Here is an 18,532-nt window from a genome sequence, read left to right as displayed (position 1 = left end):
GTAATCACAGCTTTATTGTATTCTGGGAAAATCTCAATAAAATAAATCTCACCAGGTAAAAAGAACTTGAGAGACCTTTGCAAATGGGGAAAGGTTAACCCACAAGATTTGCAAGATGAAAGACTCAGGAGAACCATTTTATGCAATTGGGTGGGACTTTTAAAATCGTACGTTTCAAACAAGGGCCTGCACGGCTCCCAAAACAGAAATAGCGTCCTCCTAAATTACGTGTTCGTTTACTATCCTTTTGTAGAATTCTTTATCGTAGAAGCATCTCTCCGACGGCCTCCAATCAATAAAGGGTTAACGAAGGAATGCCTAATACCTGTGTCCAGGAGGGGGCGCAGGTGCCCCTCATCCACAGGCACCATGTGGGTCCATCAGCACCCCACCCACCACCCGACCCCCGACAGTTTATGGGGGGAGAAGTCCCACCCAGCCCAGAAGGCGAAACCCCCGCCCACCTCTGAGCACACAAACCCTTCAACTCCGACCTGGCGGAACCGCCACCTGGCTGGGACTTCGCCTGGGAGACTTTGGGGTTCCACTGCCCACGGGTGGGGGGCACCTACCTGGACCTCGCCTGTCCGTGGACTTTCAGGGTGCAGGAGCAGGTTCGCCCACACCCCTTGGACCTAATCCGGATGCTGGAAGTCGGCCGAAGAACCAAGCGCAGCTCTTTAAACCGATTCCTTTCGCTCCAGTTTGCGCTTCGGCATTTCTCCGCCCTCCTCCCGGCCGGCGTCTCGCCCGGGTGCTGCGCCGCTTCTGCTCCGGATCGCGGATCCCCGGCCCTCCAATGGGCAGAGGAGGCTGCCTGGGCAGCAGAGGCCCCCCTGGCCGGCCCCCCTTACTCTCCACCCCCAACCCCGCCTTATAAGAGGACCTGGCATCGGCTCCCTCCTGGCCAGAGACTCTAAGGAGCAGCCGGAGGAGTTTGCAAAAAAGAGGGTGGGAGGGGGGTGGGGGGCACCCGATGGGGCGGATGGAGCACCCCGCCTGGAGGAGGGCAGAAGGCGAGAGCCTCAAATACTTCATAGAGGATCCGAGCACGGGGACGCTTTACAAGAGAGGGCAGCTTTTGGGGAAGGTAAATAATTCTGTGGTTATTTTGCAATTTCCTTTCCCTTTCGCTTGGCTTAGGGATTTTGCAACCTCGATTAAGAATTGCAACTCTAATTTTTTGGCATTTTTAGATGACGTTTGCGGGATTTTCTGCCCTCTTAGCTCGTGCACAGGGATGCGTCGGGTGGAAATGGGCCTGTTGGAACAGGCGCAGACAGAGACCCCCACTTTCAAAGCGGTGTGGGGTGGCGGCAGCAAGGAAGTTTGCTCTCTTTGAGGGGGATTTGCAAGAATGACGGCTCCCCGTTGGGGGAAACTGAGTCACCAGGTGAAGAGGTGAACCAAGGTCACGCAGGAAGAACTCTTGTGGAGAATCAGGCGCCTCCTTTTCCTCCCAGGTTTGAGCACAGGACCCAGGCGTCCGGGTCCTAGATCTGATCTGATCTTATCTGTTTTCTTTCCTCTGAAGCCCCTGGGACGAAACATGGGGTCCATTTCACACTTCTCACACACGCGCGCGCGCGCATTTTCAATTCACGCATCTAAATCTGCAAAACCTAGTTTTTCTTAAACTGTGCGTTGTCTTACGTTCACATTTTGGGTTCCTGCGTCTTCCTTCTTCCACTGATCTCCCCACGCCGAAGGAGTTCAGGGACCATTTTTTCTAACGGAGTTTGCCCCTTTTGCAACATATGAGACATTGCGCGTTTGTCTTTGCAGCGCCCGGAGTTCTGGGTAGAGCCGCGACGAGGCGGCGCTCTCGGTTTTTCCGGAGCTCCGAGCCCGGGACGGGCTATTTGGGAAACTGGTGGACGGGGGTCAAAGGCGCAAAAGGCAACTATGCCCCTCCAAATCCACAGCAAGGCAATTCTGCTGTCAGGATCAGATCGTTTTTTCTCCCCAAGCACCCGGCAAGCTTCGGAGTCTCACAGAATCCTTCATCATCCAGCTTTGTTTTGCAAATACATGATGAGAAGTGCAGTGGCTACACGTGCTTAATCCGGAGTGGGTCCATGTTTTGCATTTGGGGAGCCGGGACTGCCGCTCTGCCCGCAACAAGTCACAACACCCACCCACGCCCCCAGGACTCAGGAGTCCTTCGCGTCTGAGCCCTTTCCCCAGCTTGAGCCCAGAGACATCCGGATCGGGGGATTTCCCACCCGCCCCTTTCTCACTCTGGGTCTGCTCCGCTTTCTCCCGGGTGGGGTCGGGCATGCCCCGCCCACTCGAGGCGCCAGCCAATGGGGAGCGGGAGAAGCAGTCTGCTTTGGTTTTTGAGCAGAAGATGCCCCTTGGTCGGGGCGAATCCTTACCCGGAGAACCTGGGTCTCCTTCTGCAGGCCGAGCAGCTCTGCCGCGGCCATGCCTCTGGCGCGCTTGTTCCACGGGAGGTGGGGATGTTTAGCCTGGAGAAGAGGAGGCTGAGAGGAGATCTCTGCCTCATGGAAGATGGAGCGAACTGGTTATCTAAGGATTGTTAGACAGGACGACCTCGGAAGAAGGTGAAGGGCTCTCCTTCCTGGAAGGTTTTTAAGCAGAGGCTGGGTGGCCTGGATGCTTGAGTTGATATTCCTGCCTTGTGGGGAAGGGGGTTGGAAATAATAATAATAACAATAATAAATTTATTACTTATACCCCGTCCATCTGGCCGGGCCTCCCCAGCCACTCTGGGTGGCTCCCAACAGAATATTAAAAACACGATAAAACATCAAACATTAAAAACTTCCCTAAACCTTCAAATGTCTTTCAAAAGTCAGACAGTTCTTTATTTCCTTGACATCTGACAGGAGGGCATTCTACAGGGCGGGCCCCACCACCAAAAAGGCCTTCAGCCTGGTTCCCTGTAACCTCACTTCTTGCAGGGAAGGAACCACTAGAAGGCCCTTGGAGGTGGACCTCAAATTATGGGTCTGAATTGATGGCCTCAGAATTTTGGGACCTCAGAGGCCATCCATCTGAGGCAGCAGGACAAGCCTGTGACCAGAGGAAAGCAGCAGCATAAACCTGGCTTTGGAGCCAGGAAATGAATCATAGAATTGTAGAGTTAGGAGGGATCCCGAGGGTCATCTAGTCCAACCCCCTGCAATACAGGATTTGCAACTAATCAAGCCTGTGTGTGTGTGTGTGTGTGTGTGTGTTTTAGGGGACACACCGCCCACCCACGCTCCCTGCAACAAATGGAGTTCCTGGCTGACCCCCACCCGCCACCCTCTTCCTCTCTTTCCCCTCAGGGCGCCTTTGGGAGATGCTACAAGTTCACAGACACCTCCACCAACAAGGTCTATGCCGTGAAGGTCGTGCCTCAGTCCCGGGTCTCCAGGCTGGACAACCGAGGGAAGGTGAGCCCAGATATGATCATGGGGTGGGGGAGCCCCTGCAAATGATTATTGTAGTTGGTGCCATCTTTAGCTGGGTGCCCCTGTGGTAGGAAGACCCTTTTACCCACTCCAATGCCATTAAGCACCCCACCTCCCTTTTTTAAATTTGCTGCTAAGAACGGGTTCCTTCATTTGCCCTCCTCCCTCCCCACCATTTTTCCTTTCATGCTATGTCTTCTCGATTGCAGGCATCTTTTTTTTAGCTGGAGAGTAGGATAAAAATGGGATGCGGGTGGCGCTGTGGCCTAGGACTTGCTGATCAGAAGGTCAGCGGTTCGAATCCCCGCGAAGGGGTGAGCTCCCGTTGCTCGGTCCCTGCTCCTGCCAACCTAGCAGTTCGAAAGCACCTCAACGTGCAAGTAGATAAATAGGTACCGCTCTGGCGGGAAGGTAAATGGCATTTCCGTGCGCTGCTCTGGTTCGCCAGAAGCGGCTTAGAAGCTGTACGCCGGCTCCCTTGGCCAATAAAGCAAGATGAGCGCCGCAACCTCAGAGTCGGTCATGACTGGACCTAATGGTCAGGGGTCCCTTTACCTTTACCTTTAGGATAAAAATGCTTTAAGGAAGGGCCTTCCTTTCCTTTCTCAATATTGGGGGACACACACTTTTCTTTTCCTGACCCCTTTATTCCCACCCAAAGGGTGGCGTTCCTCTGCACTTGAGCATTTAAACAAGGCTTAAAATCATGCAAAGTAGAAGAAAGTGGGCAAAAGGAAGCTTTTCTTCCTCACCTGACACTGGAATTCATGGGCAAAGCTGAAATTCCAGTAGATTAAAGAAGGCAGCACAGAGTTAAACTGTGGAACTCCCTCCCACAGGAGACACTGATGGCCACCAGCTTGGATGGCTTTGAAATGAGGATTGGACAAATTCAAGGAGGAGGCGGTGGCTTTGGATGGCTGCCAGCCACAATGGCTATGCTCTGTCCTGACAGTCAGAGGCTTCCGAATGCCAGTTGTTGGAAACTGCTGGAGGGGAGAGTTGCTCTTGTGCTCGGATCCTGTTTGTAGGTTTCTCATAATGGTTGGCCACTCTGAGGACAGGATGCTGGGCAAAATGGGCCATTGACCTGATCCAGCCGGCTCTTCTTACATTCTGATGGAACCTCCAGGTCCAGAGGCAGTCTATCTCGATTGCTTGGTTCTTAGGGGTATTTGGTCACTATGAGAAGAGAAGACTGGAATCGATGGGCCCCCTTTGAGTCTGATCCAGCAGTTGAGCTCTTTTTAGTTTCTTATGATTCCTCAATGGAGCCTCCTATCTTAGAACACTGGAGTGGGAGAAGGCTGCTGCTCTCAGGTCCTGCTAGTGAGTTTCCATTTGGGGTGTCTGGTTGGCTCCTGTGAGGGCAGGATGCTAGCTGCGATGGGCCTGATCTGCCTGCTGCAGGGCTTTTCTCAAATCTGAGAAAACCTAGCCAGATGGGTGGGGTATAAGTAATAAAATTATTATTTATTATTATTATTATTATCATCTGTGAAGCAAATGCATCTGGGGGATCTGATCTGTGATGGATGCATGACCCTGCCATGACCCTGCCCCTCCTGATCTCAGCACGGCTCCCTGCCTCTACTTCATAACATTTTACCCAGCCAGTGGCTTAGTGCGCATTGCTGGTGTCCGGGGCACTGCCCACCTGCGCAGGGGGGAGTCCAGCCAGATGACATGGCCCATGGCGGGCAAATCCCCCCAATGCCCGCAGAGAGGAGTGCTGCACCAGGCCATGCCGAGGCTGCCCCTTGTCTTTTTTTAAAATGATATTTATTGAAAATTTTAAAATTACAAAGAAAAAAAGAAGGAAAAAACAAGAAAAAGAGAAAAAGAAAGACAACAGTAGATAAAAGTAACAATTAAACAATACAAATCAATAGAAACCAAAATCAAAAAGAAAAAACAAAACACACAATACAACACAATCAAAAAACAAAAATATACAACAAATTTAAAAACAAATCCAATATTCCCAAATCCTTAACTTTCATTAACTTATTTCATCGACCTCCTCACACCTCCCTTTTTTGTATTCTAGTTATTAATTATCTCAGCAAATCCTTTGCATCTTACACAATATTCTGTCATTAAATTACCTTAATCTATTTTAACCTTATCTTACCATAAAAAACCCTAAAACTTAAATCTTACTTATACCGAATTCTTTTAACCATAACATATTCTTACATAATTCTTTTTAACATTTCTGCTAAAGCCACATAATTTCATTCCAACATTTTTCTAATGCTCATTAATTTTACGATACTTTTCTAAATAAATTTTTAAAACTTTCTGTCAATCTTCATCCATCATCTCTTCTCCTGGTCTCAGGTTTTGTCAGTCCTTTCTGTCCCATCCATCTAGTCCATCAACCTGGTGACCTTATATCTGAGGCTCTTAAGTCTTTTCCATGTCCCTTCCGCAGGTCTTCTTCATGTTTATACCTGTACTTTACTTTGTCTTCTGCTCCTTTCACTCTGGGAGACTCCAACTTGACAATATTTTTGTCCCTTCTAGACAAGTCAGCCCCTTTTCCATAGTCAACACTGAAATCCATGTGATATTTAAAGGCATGTTTCAAGGCCCCTCCAAAATTAGAGGCCTCCACAGCTCTGAGCTCCCCCCGGCCTAAAGCCAGACTTGAAAAGTCAAAACATCTCTGCATAGGGGGTCTGAGGCTGCCCCTTGTCTGCCTCCCTCTGTCCTCACCATCCAAGAGAGAGTGCTGACCAGGTGGCCCTTCGGCAAGGGGCCCGGGGACGTGGGGGCTGGTCCAGGCTTGGCTCCAGACACTTTGGCAGGCAGGGAAGGACGGGGATTCCCTTGGGAGCCAGCACCTGTTTTGCACCCCTCAAAACTGTGTGCCCAGGGCCACGACCCCCCAGTCCCCACACTACACCCTTGCCATCCTGGGATCAGAAGCTCCTGGGGGCAGGGAATATTGCAGAAAGCACCCAGTCGCATAGGATGTGAGCTAAGAGGCCGCCAGGCGCCATGCTGCCAAAGGGATCCTGCCCCAAAGAGCTTCCAGTCTAAGGTTCTGGAAAGTGGGGAGACTGCCAAAATGGGGGGTGGGGTGGGCAAAGGGCAACGGTCTCTAGCAGAGGCACAGGCACAGGCCTTCCTTTCTCATTGCAGATTCTCCATTCGCTTTGCTCTCCTTTGTCCTTGGACGTCGTAAATATACATACTGTAGATATTGCTGAGTTTCTCGCTGACTCCAGCACCTGCACCCGTGGCTCCTCTCCTCTCTGCTGGGGCAAGGTGGGCGGGTGGGTGGGTGTCTCTGCTGGCGCTTCAGCAGGAACCTCGTGGCTTTCTCCCCCCACCCCCTGCAGGTCGAGCGCGAGATTGAGCTGCACAGCCAGCTCAAGCACAGGAATATTGTTGGCTTCCACCGGCATTTTGCTGACCAGGAGAACATCTACATGGTCCTGGAGTACTGCAGTCGGAAGGTGAGAAAAAGCGAGAGAAAGGGAGAGCCAGAGCAGAGAGGGAGCTGACAGGCTGGGCCCTCAAAGGGTTTCCTTCCTTCCTTCCGCCTGCAATGGAATACAGAAAGTTGTCCATAGAATTGCAGGGTTGCAATGCAGGAATTGGAGTTCAAGAATCCCTGGGGGAAAGTGACTCCGTTTACTCCTGTGCTTCTGACAAATGCCCAGTCTGCTGAAGTTGGTCATTGGAGCGTCTCCACAACACCACCCCTTCCTCTGAGGTCCAGCTCTGAGGGCCTTCTTGGTGGTGGCGCCCTCCCACCAGATGTCAGGGAGATAAATAACTACTCAGTTGTTAGAAGACATCTGAAGGCAGCCCTGTATCAGGATGTTTTTAATGTTTGATGTTTTATAATGTTTTCATATTCTGCTGGAAGCTGCCCAGAGTGGCTGGGGAAACCCAGCCAGATGGGCGCAGTATAAATAATAAAATTATTATTATTATTATTATTATTATTATTATTATTATTATTATTATTATTATTTGCTCAGAAGGTTCTAAGAAGTTGGCACCCTGAAGCTTTCTTTGCTGTTCTGACCCGTCTGCCATCTCCTAGAAGAGGCTTGCAGTTGCATTGCTGCCTTGCAGCGGGTTGGACTAGATGACCTTTGGAGTTCCTTCCAACTTTACACTTCTACAATTCTTTGCTGGCCTGGCTAAAGCCACTCCCTCCCCAACAGAATGGGGAGAGTCTGGCACCAGTATTGTCCCCGGCTGCCCACCCCATGCTTTCCCCGGCGCAAAACCAAACAGAGCTTCTGCCCCTTGAGTAAGGAATTTCACCAGCGGCCCCATCCTTTTCTGCCATCTCAGGCCACGCTCTTTCACATTGCACAAGCATTGCACAAAAGGGCAGGCAATTCAACAGATGCAGCTGTCCCCATATGATTTCTTTTTTTTGGGGGGGGTGCAATTCAGCCACCATGACCAGTGGGGAGTGGCACCCTTTGGGACCCTGGGATTTGGAGTGAGGCTGCTAAAACCCTGATGTTCTCTCTCTCCAGTCCCTGGCCCATATCCTGAAAGCCCGCAAGACGCTGACGGAGCCTGAGGTCCGCTTCTACCTCAAGCAAGTCATTGCTGGCCTGCAGTACCTCCACCAGCAAGGCATCATTCACCGGGACCTCAAGCTGAGTAGGTGTCTGGCGGCTGGGGGAGGGGGGAGGGGGCCTCCAATGGACCCGTGCTGGGTGTGCCTCTGTCGCATCCATGGGACCTGTCTGGGGTGCGAGGGGAGGAGTCACATCTCCAATGGGGTACCCCCAGCCTCATAGCCCATGCTCCACACCACTACCGGACATCAGCTCCGCCCCAATGGCTCAGACCAACAACCACCGCCCCCCCCCCAGTGCACTATCTGTAGATTTTTAAGGTTCATGACAGGGTGTGTCATCTTAGAGGACGGAACTTAATTTTTGCAGATTTCTTCAGTGATGGGTCCTAGAAATATGCTTTGGGGCCTGAGGAATTCTGCTGTGATAGGACAACATTTAGCTTGGCAAGTTTATGTTTGATGAAGATGCACCTAAATGGCTTTTGGAAAACCAAAGAATTTTAATTTTGCCTTCTGAAAATGTTAGGTAATCAATAACAACAACAATCTATAATAATCTATAATATAACTGCAAGTACTTGGCAGTCATTTTTAATTATTTCTATGCATTTTTATGCACCTTTCGCTTACCAGGCGAAATTAAACTATATTAACTTAAACAAAACATCTTTCAAATCATGTTGCAACTTTTTAGCACCTCTTGTTTTTGGAATGTGAAAGCTGAGAAATGCGTGGAAGGTGTGAAGGGTCCTTTCTCTGGGAGAGATCCGCTCCCTGTTTCTGCACCAGAAGAGCCGATTTGCTCTCACACCCGCCAGGCAAGGGATGGGATGCTGTGATTGGCACTGCAGCGCAGGACGAGTTAATCACCCAGTGCCCCCAATTCGCTCTCTGTCCTGGGACCCTCCTGGGCTTTGGAGAGGGGGTTAAAAATATACACAGCAGCCCAGGATGACTCTGGTAGGGGCAGAGCGAATGCCTGCAGGGTGACCTCATGGCACTATTGCCAGGGGCGGGAGGCTCTGAGTGCGACCGCTGATCTGATTTAGCCTGCAAGGGCAGAGCAAGGATCTCTCTCACACACATGCACAAGCGTCTCTGTATCCTGAGCCTCCAGCTGACATCGTGCATTTGCAAAGAGCCCGAGGTCTTCCAGACAGCTTGTTTATCAAGAAGTCGTGCTTTTGCAAAATTTATTTTTATTTGCAAATTTAACAAGGGAAAGGTGGGAGGGGAGATGAAGACCTTTCCTGGCAGACCACAGCACCCATCCTGGTTTGCTTCTGCAGAGGTCTGCAGGGCCTCCAGACCAGACTGTCACCATTTTGGGGTAGGATTCGGTCCCATGCCTGCCAGTTGAGGCCACAGGCCGTTCTTGCACAAGGAAACCCATTCTTTGAAAAAGTGAACTTATTGTAACACACACTTCCCTTTTCCAATCATAGAATTATAGATTTGTAGAGTTGGAAGGGACCCTGAGGGTCATCTAGCCCAACCCCCTGCAATGCAGGAATATGCAGCTGTCCCTGACGGGGGTCGAACCTGCAACCTTGGCATTGTCGGCACCAAGCTCTCACCAACAGAGCTCTCCATGTTGTTATTATTTGTACCCCACCCATCTGACTGGGTTGCCCCAGCCGCTCTGGGCAGCTTCCAGCAGATGCAAAAACATGCTAAAACCTCAAAGGTAAAAAAGGGCACCCACTGACACCCCCCCACCCAGTTGTTGCCCAATGCAGCCTCCAAGTTTATTCTTCATTCTGTTCCTTCTTTTCTGAAAGGAGTGCACACAGCACACGGCCCGGTTTGTCCTCACAAGAGCCCTGTGAGGCAGGCCAAGCTGAGTGGCGAGATCTGAACCCGGATCTCCCAGGACCCCACTGGCTCTTTTCTGGGAGCAACTGTCCGGCATTTAGTGTGGGAAAGGATGGGACTCTCTATACCTCTGAACTCTTCATGTGCTCAGGTAACTTCTTCATCACGAAGACCATGCAGGTGAAGATTGGGGACCTGGGGCTGGCGACTCGTGAGGAACAGGCCAACCGGAGGAGAGGGTGAGTATTATGGGGTGGCTGGGCAGAGAAAGGGAGCCTTGGATTTCCTGGTGGGGTAAAGGCAGACATTAAAGCCTTGGAGTTGCAATATTTAGTTATTCCTTCCTTTGATGCATTTGCATCCCACCTTTCTTAACTCCAAGGACCTCAGGGGACCCCATGCCTGCTTCTCTCCCCTCCCTCCCCACTTGATCCGCACAATGGCCACTGGGGAGGCCAGACTGAGGGGCAGCAACTGGTCCCCAAGCTCACCCACTGGCCTCCCCCAAGTCCTCGTCTGACACTTTTGTAGGTTTCCTCGGAAGGGAAACCTCTTGTTCCAGTGGGGATTACTCCTGAGTGATTCTGCAGTCTCTGTTTCTGATGGGGCACAGAAGGATCCCTAATTTCTCCCAGGGTGGGGAGGAAAGCCAGCTTCCTTACACAGTGGTACCTCGGTTTAAGAACAGTCCTGTTTACAAATGATTCGGTTTACAAACTCCGCAAAACCAGAAGTAGTGTCCCAGTTTGCAAACTTTACCTCGGTCTCAGAACAGAATCCAGACGGTGGAAGGACACCGGCACATGAGGCTTCTTTATGGAAAGCGTGCCTCAGTTTAAGAACGGTTTCGGTTTAAGAACAAACTTCCGGAATGGATTAAGTTCATAAACCGAGGTACCACTGTATATCCACCCGGATCCATCAGCTTTCCAGAGCAAGCCCTGCCCAGACCTCCACGGAGGAGGAGGAGTCTGCAGCAAATCTGATCCAGTTTTTCATCTGGTTGTGGGTTCAAATCTCCCACCTTCTTGCTGGTAGAAGCCTCATAGGCCGCAGCCCAGGGGCAGAGCAGCTGCTAGGCATGCAGAAGGCGGCAGGGTCCACAGCAGGGCTGACTGAGAGAGATGGCTGAGTCTGAAACCCTGGAGAGTCATTGCTGTCCGTCAGCGCTGGGATAGATGGAGCAATGGCTGGACTCTGTATAAGGAAAATTCCTCTATTCCTGTTTAATTCAGAACGATGCATCTTGCTGGATTTGCAGCTCTAGAGCACCTGTCCTGCATGCAGAAGGGAAGCCTGGCTTCCTCGGTGTTGCTGTTGCTTTCCCCCTTCCCTAAAGGGCCTTTCCTCTCCCCACAGAGTGGTCTGTGGGACCCCCAATTACCTGGCTCCTGAAGTCATTGCCAAAAAGGGGCACTCGTTCAAGTCGGATGTCTGGGCTCTTGGCTGCATCATGTAAGTAGCTCTGGTGGAAAGGAATAATAGAATCGCAGAATTGCAGGCTTGGAAGGGACCTCCCAGGGTCATCTAGTCCAACCCTCTGCAATGCAGAAATCTTTTGCTCATGGTGGGGCTCGAACCCACGACCCTGGCATTAAGTCTCCTGCTCTACCAACTGAGTTATCCTACATGCCTCTAGGTCTGTTTTTACTTTTTTGCCTGTCATTCTCTATGTTTTATGTACAAAATGAAATACGGGATCTATGGGGTCCCCTTCTTGGCTTCTTTTTCCTCACCCCCCCCCAGGTACACGGCCCTCACGGGCTGCTCCCCCTTTGAGATCACCCACAAGCAGGAGATGTACCGCTGCATCCGGGAAGGGCGCTACCCCACCCCCAGCCGCCTCTCACCCAGTGCCAGGGGCCTCATTGGGAAGCTGCTGGCCCCCGATCCTGAAGCACGGCCCACCCTGGAAGAAACCCTCGCCCACGAGTTTTTCACCCAGGTGGGTGCCCAGGGGCAAAGCAGCTCCCAGACGCAGTGGCTCTGCAGGGTCTCTGACTCGGGATCTCTTCCAGCAGGCTGGGCAGAGGAACATGAGCTAAGATCCCAGTTCTCATGAGGCCGTGGGAAACTAGCTTGCACCCAGGGAGACTGCCCAGACCCTGACTGGCAGAGTCTTAGGCTCTACCCCCATACTGTAGTTCAAAGTTGGAGTGAACTGTTTGCTAGCAAAACCACCATCTGCACAGACTTGGCCTAGTGAGTAGAGCAGCTCCTTCCTGGTGGTCTCGCTGCATGAAAGTCAGTTGCTGAGATGGAAGCTCCCTGCCTCCTCTCCAGGGTCTTTCCCAAGCAATCAGCGACTAAGCCAACCTCTCCTCCACCCTTTTCATGCCTCTCCTGCTTCTGGGAGACCAGCGGGGAGGGGAGCTTCTTGCAGCAGGAGGGGGAGACCCCCATGGCTCTTCCCCTCTCTGCCTCTTGGCCTCCCTCCTCTCCTGCTTCAGCTCCTGCCTCTGAGTCTGGACTTCTCTCTGCCACAAACTCTCCCCGCTCACTAAGACCTGTTACTTCTTCAGCTTTCAACACCTCCTCCTCCCCGTCTTCTCCCTCTGACCCTTCATTGCCATCCCACCACCCCTCTCCGAGCTCTGAGCCTTCTTCCTGTGTGGAGAGAAGAAAAGGAAAAGAGGGAAAGGGAAAAAGAAGGGGAAAGGGAAACAGGAAAGGGCCCCATTTTCAATCCAGGTCGACATTTCTCACCCACAAGCGACTCTGCTTTCGCCTTGAGCAGCCGGAATGTTCTTCCCTGTTTTGCAAGCGTGGCTTGGGAGCGTGAAGGGACTCATCCTGCTCTTCCTCTCTCGCCAGGGCTTCACCCCGACCCAGCTGCCTTCCCGCGCCTGTCATTCTGCCCCGCTCTTCGTGCTTCCCAACCCACTGAGGAAGTTCTTCCAGAAAGCAGCGAAGGTTTTCCTGCATGGCTCCCTGTGCCAGGAGACCCGGACAGGTGAGCCTTCGCTTGCGAGGGGTGGGGTGAGGAGACCACCAGGAACTGCCCCCCCAAATGGGAGACCATCCTCCACAGTCTAGCAGAGAGGGGACAGTGCTCTCCACGTACTCAGAGGCAACCTCGCTTTTCAATGGAGCCCTGGCAATGTAACAGTAGAACGCCTGGATCAGGCCCAAGGGGGCCCCTCTAGTCCAGTGTCCTGTCCCCACAGTAGCCAAATTCCCTAAAAATCTAGGAATCATGATAGACTGCCTCTAGACCTGGAGGTTCTCTCAGAAGAGCCATGGCAGCAAGTTCCACAGTTTAATGACACACTGTATGAAGAAGGGGACAGCGCTCTCCACAGGCTCAGAGGCAACCTTGCTTTCCTCGATTAATCCTTCAGTCCCACGTAAGGGGAGAGTGAGGTGCCATGCAAAAGGGTTGCATGGAACGTGTGTGCCCCAAATATGAAACAAATTGAAATGCAAAATCTGTTTCGGTTTTAAATTGGCATTACTGGGCATGACCCCCCAAAGGCTGCGAACCTAATGGGGCCCCTCTTCTTCCTCTCCCCCAGTGAGCCCCCCACCCCAGGAAGCGGAAGGGATGCCGCCACTTCGGATGCCTGCCGAGAAGACCCCCAGCCTGGTAAGAAATGGCTGTGTGTGTGTCAATCAATCTGGGTCAGACTTTGGTAGTCTTGGGTAATAGGGCACCCTGTGTGAGGCCAAAATCTGGTGCCCCCAAATGGATCTTCTTGGCGTCCTTGTGCATGGGAACTGCCCGTATCACAGAGACTGATCAATTGATGGATTGATTTGTGAGACTGAGCAGCCAGGAAGTCCCTGGCTAGAATCTCACTGGACTGACATGACTGGCTGGAGGCAAGACCAGGCTGCCCTGCCTCTGTTGTTCCTTCTGCAGTAAGGGGAGAGCAGCTACGGCCGCCAAGGTGAGCGAGAACATGCCCCACCCGGGGGGGGGGCAGGACAAAGGCAGCATCCATAAATAGTCTGGAAAATCATTTGATCTGAAAAACCAGAAATGGAACATAATGAAATTATAGCTCCGTTGGTTGGAGCATGGGGCAGATAACTCCAAGGCTACAGGTGCAACTCCCCATATTCCTTCATTGCCGGGGGTTGGACTAGATGGCCCTTGGGGACCCCCTTCCAACTCTACTATGATTCCTTGAGGAAAGGTAGACTATGAATGCGATGAACACAAGCACACCGCAGATACAAATCTGGTGATTCAAAATAGCACCCAGTGATGTCCAAGCACAAACAATCTCTGAAGTTCGTAGTGGAGTGGCCCACCCTCTTCCCTCCCAGATGTCCTCAGTGGGGGCTGCAGGGGGGCTTCCCAGTCCACCTTGTTCTGTGGGCTTTACGGGCTGCTTCTTTCTTCTTGTCCTCTGGAAGGAAGTGGAAGAGGACAGCCAGAATGCCACTGAGGACACAGCCACCTTCCCCGTCTGCTTGCTCATGAGGGGCTCCTTGAACGTCAGCCGGGAGGCGGGTGAGTGGCACCACCGAGGCCAAGAACTGGGGTGCTTGCGGCTGAGAGTCTGCTGCATCTCCTGATTGGGCAGAGCAGGAGTGAAGCAGCTCCTTTTTCCAGCCTGAGGGCCGCTTGCCAGAGACCCAAACAGACAGGATGACAGGAGGCTGTCCTCTGTTTCTGCATAGCAGACCCCTGGAGTCCCCTTCCAGTTCTACCATTCTGTGGTTCCAGGGGTTATCAGAGCTGAAAGATGCAGAAAAATTGGGCCACGGAGCCAGAGGGAGGTGTGAGCTGGGAAGAAGGGGGTAGCCTGGGGAGCCTTGTGGGGGTCAGTGACAAAGGCAACCCCAAACTCAGCACCCTCCTTCTGTGCTGTTCTGGGGTGGCTCCAAGAGGCCTCCAGAAAGGGAGCTGCAACATTTGAACCCCAAAACTTCTACTTTGGAATTTGGGGCAGGAAGGGAGGAGAAGAGGGGTGGGGCTGGGACGCACCTTCATATCCAGGCACAGCCCAGCTCAGGACAAGGCTGCAGCAGCTTCCCATCTCGGCTGTCCCGTGTAGGAATGGAGCTAAGCGCTCATGAAATGGGGGGCCAGGAACCTGCAGTGTTTGGAAGGCTGTGGGGGGCAGAGGTGCGGGTGGAGAGTCTGCCCCCCCCAGCACTGCCCCCAGCACCTGCTGCTTCTCACTCCATCTCTGTCTCTCCTCCAGCCGATGCCGAGAGGAGCATGATGGCCAAAGCGGATGAAGTTCTGCGGACCTGCCTAAAGACCATCCCCCTGGGTGAGGCTCCCTATCGTTTGCATGCCCAGGCCCAGGAACTGGCTGTGTTCTGACCTCCCACCCCCTGTCCCTGGAAGGGACTGTCTCTGCCCGACTTAAATGGCCACCTTTGGGGTCACCCTCATGTCATCACGCAGCCTGGAAATGTCTGCGCAGCACCTTGGAGGAGTGAGAAACTGGACCTCTTGGAAAGGAAGGTTGAGGGTCCCATCTTCAGACTTCATTTCTTCCAGATTTGGGGGGGTGTCAGTAAAGGAGCCCCTTATTATTCTGACCTGGGAGAGCTCGGTTGGTAGAGCTTGAGACTCTTAATCTCAGGGTCGTGGGTTCGAGCCCCACGTTGGGCGAAAGATTCCTGCATAAGCAGCGGGTTGGGCTGGATGTCCCTTGGGGTCCCTTCCGACTCTGCCATTATTGGATTCAGATCAGAAGCAGCAGCAGTGCAGCAGAATTCTTGTTATTTAAATTTGTATCCTGCCCTTCATCTGCAGATCTCAGGGTGGTCAGCTATGTTAAATTACAATATAATAACCACGGAATACATAACAAAATAAGCACAAGAAAGAACTATTTTCCCCTTGAACAACACATCAGAAGGGTCCCTGAGGGTCACGTAGTCAAACCCCCTGCAAGGGAAGAATCTCAACTTGCATCCCCCCCCCCAATTTGAAACCACAGCTTAGCTTTGCAAATAGGCTGGCAGGTTTTGGTTTTTTTTTTGGGGGGGTTGCTGCACCCATAGGAGGCTATAAAGTACAGACCCGATTTTAGAAAATGCAGGGAGGGAGAAAAAACCTAAAAGAGGGTTTTTTTGGGGGGGGGAGTTGAGCCCCTCCCTCCACCCCCCTGACCGAACGGTTCCTTCCTGCCTTCTCTCTGCAGCGGAAGAGGATCCCGAGGGGCCCCCAAGGGCTGGACCCATCCAGATGGTCACCAAGTGGGTCGACTACTCCAACAAGTACGGCTTCAGCTACCTGCTCTCGGACGGCTCCACCGGAGTGCTCCTGGCCGATGGGACCCACATCGCGCTTTGCCCACAACGTCAGTGAGTGCCGCCCCACCCTGTTTCCTGCTGTCTTCGTGAGCACAGAAGGGGCTGAGGAGGGCAGAGGAAAAGAAGCTGGCTTGAGCTGCCTGCTGGTTTCTTTAAAATCTCTCCTCCCTGCACACACACACCCAGGCATGTCTGCTACTGCCCCGAGCTCCACGAGGCCTCATCCTTCCCGCGGAGAGACGTGCCGCCTTCGCTGACCATGAAAATGGGGATTCTCCACTTCTTCAGCCGGTACATGCAGCAGCGACTCCTGGAGGTGAGCAGAGCAGGAGGGGAGGGGAGCAGCCAGGAGACAAGAGCTGGTGCCCCCTGAACCCCAGTTCTTTTAAAATTGTATCCAATATAAAATAAACTGCTGTAGAGTTGGAAGGCACCCATAATTTCAGGGTTGTGGGTTCAAGCCTCATTGGGCAAAAGATTCCTGCCTGGCAGGGGGTTGGGCTACATGACCCTCAGGGGGCCTTCCATCTCTTCTTGTCATTTGGTCATGTCTGCCTCTTCGTGACCCCCTGGACCAGAGCACGCCTGGCACTCCTGTCTTCCACTGCCTCCCTCATGCTGGTAGCTTCGCGAACACTGTCCCACCATCTCGTCCTCTGTCATCCCCTTCTCCTTGTGCCCTCCATCTTTCCCAACATCAGGGTCTTTTCCAGGGAGTCTTCTCTTCTCATGAGGTGGCCAAAGTACTGGAGCCTCAGCTTCAGGATCTGTCCTTCCAGTGAGCACTCAGGGCTGATTTCCTTCAGAATGGAGAGGTTTGATCTTCTTGCAGCCCACGGGACTCTCAAGAGTCTCCTCCAGCACCATAAATCAAAAGCATCAATTCTTTGGTGATCAGCCTTCTTGATGGTCCAGCTCTCACTTCCATACATCACTACTGGGAAAACCATAGCTTTAACTTCCATCTCTGCCATTCTACAATTTCCCCTCCTCCTTCCCCAGGGGGGTCACCAGCAGGCAAGTCCCACCACCTCGCTGGACAACCTCTGCCTCCTGCACTTTGCAAAGTCCCAGGAGGCACTTTTGATGCTCTTCAGCGACGGGACCCTGCAGGTAAGAGTCACCTGGGTGGGGTGGGGAGGAGGGGTCTCCATCTTACGGTTTTTCTTTCCCACCAAGTTGTTTTCCACACATCCATCACTTCCTCCCCTTTCTGCCCCCCATTCCCAGGTCAACTTCTACCACGACCGCACCAAGCTTGTGCTGAGCCCCACGTCAGCTGGGGGGCACCTCCTGACTTTCGTCGACCAGCAGCGCCAGAGCAGGACCTTCCCGCTGGAGACGCTGGTCCTGCGAGGTTGGACGATCCCCTTGCGAGAGCGCCTCAGCTATGCCCTGAGCATGCTGCACTGCCTGTAGCAGAGCACTCCCAGCACCCCCCTTTCCCTGAGCCCCCTTACACTCCCTGCCCTGTCACTCACAGGCTGCTGGCCAGATCCTGCTCTGCCCCCCACATGGGGTTGGGGCCAGGTGGTGGTGGTGGGCTCTGTGCAAGGGTTGGAAATCCAGGCAGGATCCTTGTGTCTTGTAAGGAGCAGCCTAGGAGCAAGCAGGTGGTGAGGGCAGGATGAAGCCTGAGGCAGCGGAGACGGCAGATTGGGTTGCGGGTTCGAATCTCATGTTGGGTGGGATATTCCTGGATTGCAGGGCGTTGGGCTGGATGACTCTTGGGGTCCCTTCCAACTCTAGAAATCTATGAGGATAATAAGCAAGTGGTACAGAAAGGGGGCAGCTGTGGGTCCCGGTGGGGGTGGACAGCCAGTGGTTGGGGGCGAGGGGGTTTGGGGTAGGGGTGGGGCTTCCCACACATTGCTGTGCTGGTTGTGGGGGCTGGAGGGTGGTGGTTCTGCGGAGCCGGTGAGGAGGAAAAAGTAAGGGGACCCCCAAGACGAGGGAAGGGAAGGAGGGTCTCTGGTGGCTGGAGGAGTTTGATCTGTGGGGTGCAAGCTGAGTATGGGAGAAACGGGGGGAGGGTGGTTAGTGGGCAGAGCAGGATTCTTGCCCATGGCCGATCTCAGGCAAGCAGCGGCGATGACGACTGCGGCGAGTGCTAAGCTGTTCCCTGTCCTGATACAGCAGCTCCCTCCCAAGTTCCTGTTTTTAATTAAAGCAATGTGACTCAGACCATGTGACTCAGGATTCTTTCTCCTGTTTTGTCCCCCCAACAATCCTATGAGGTAGGTGAAGCTGAGAGCCAGCGACTGGCCCCCAAGGTGGGGCTACACAACTGAGTTGGGATTTGAACCCAGGTCTCTCCCAGGTCCACTGCCTCTCATTCCATATTGTCTACACCGCCCAGCAGAGATGGCTCAAAAGGACCGGCCAACAAGCTGCCACTTGGCTATGATAGCTCAGTCAGGAGACTTAATCTCAGGCTTGCAGGTTTGAGCCCCACATTGGGCAAATGGTTCCTGCATTGCAGGGGGTTGGGCTAGATGACCCTTGGGGTCCC

The 18,532-nt window shown here is 52.8% G+C and overlaps 1 protein-coding gene across 1 annotated transcript; it reads left to right on the top strand.

Moving 5' to 3' along the window:
* The first annotated feature begins 496 nt into the window (after positions 1–496).
* Positions 497–18,204, top strand: LOC310697321 (inactive serine/threonine-protein kinase PLK5-like). The gene is made up of 15 exons (XM_083483854.1): positions 497–1,090; positions 3,297–3,404; positions 6,773–6,889; positions 7,934–8,063; positions 9,950–10,037; positions 11,158–11,253; positions 11,545–11,743; positions 12,613–12,751; positions 13,314–13,384; positions 14,161–14,257; positions 14,955–15,026; positions 15,909–16,071; positions 16,207–16,336; positions 17,023–17,133; positions 17,251–18,204. Exons 1-15 carry the CDS (start codon positions 977–979, stop codon positions 17,437–17,439), a joined length of 1,824 nt encoding a protein of 607 aa, XP_083339980.1. The 5' UTR covers positions 497–976; the 3' UTR covers positions 17,440–18,204.
* Positions 18,205–18,532: the final 328 nt, after the last annotated feature.

Source organism: Podarcis liolepis (genome assembly GCF_965112155.1).
Source record: "Podarcis liolepis genome assembly, chromosome: 18".
Classification (NCBI taxonomy): Eukaryota; Metazoa; Chordata; class Lepidosauria; order Squamata; family Lacertidae; genus Podarcis; species Podarcis liolepis.
The sequence above is the reverse complement of the archived record's forward strand: the minus strand, read 5'-3'. Positions and strand labels throughout refer to the sequence as shown.

Bases quoted from the DNA above. Each gene is read 5' to 3' on its own strand.
- LOC310697321 (XM_083483854.1), top strand. From the start codon at position 977: ATGGGGCGGATGGAGCACCCCGCCTGGAGGAGGGCAGAAGGCGAGAGC. The intron at 14,258-14,954 runs GTGAGTGGCACC...TCTCTCCTCCAG, and splicing joins GAACGTCAGCCGGGAGGCGG to CCGATGCCGAGAGGAGCATG. The intron at 17,134-17,250 runs GTAAGAGTCACC...CCCCATTCCCAG, and splicing joins TCAGCGACGGGACCCTGCAG to GTCAACTTCTACCACGACCG.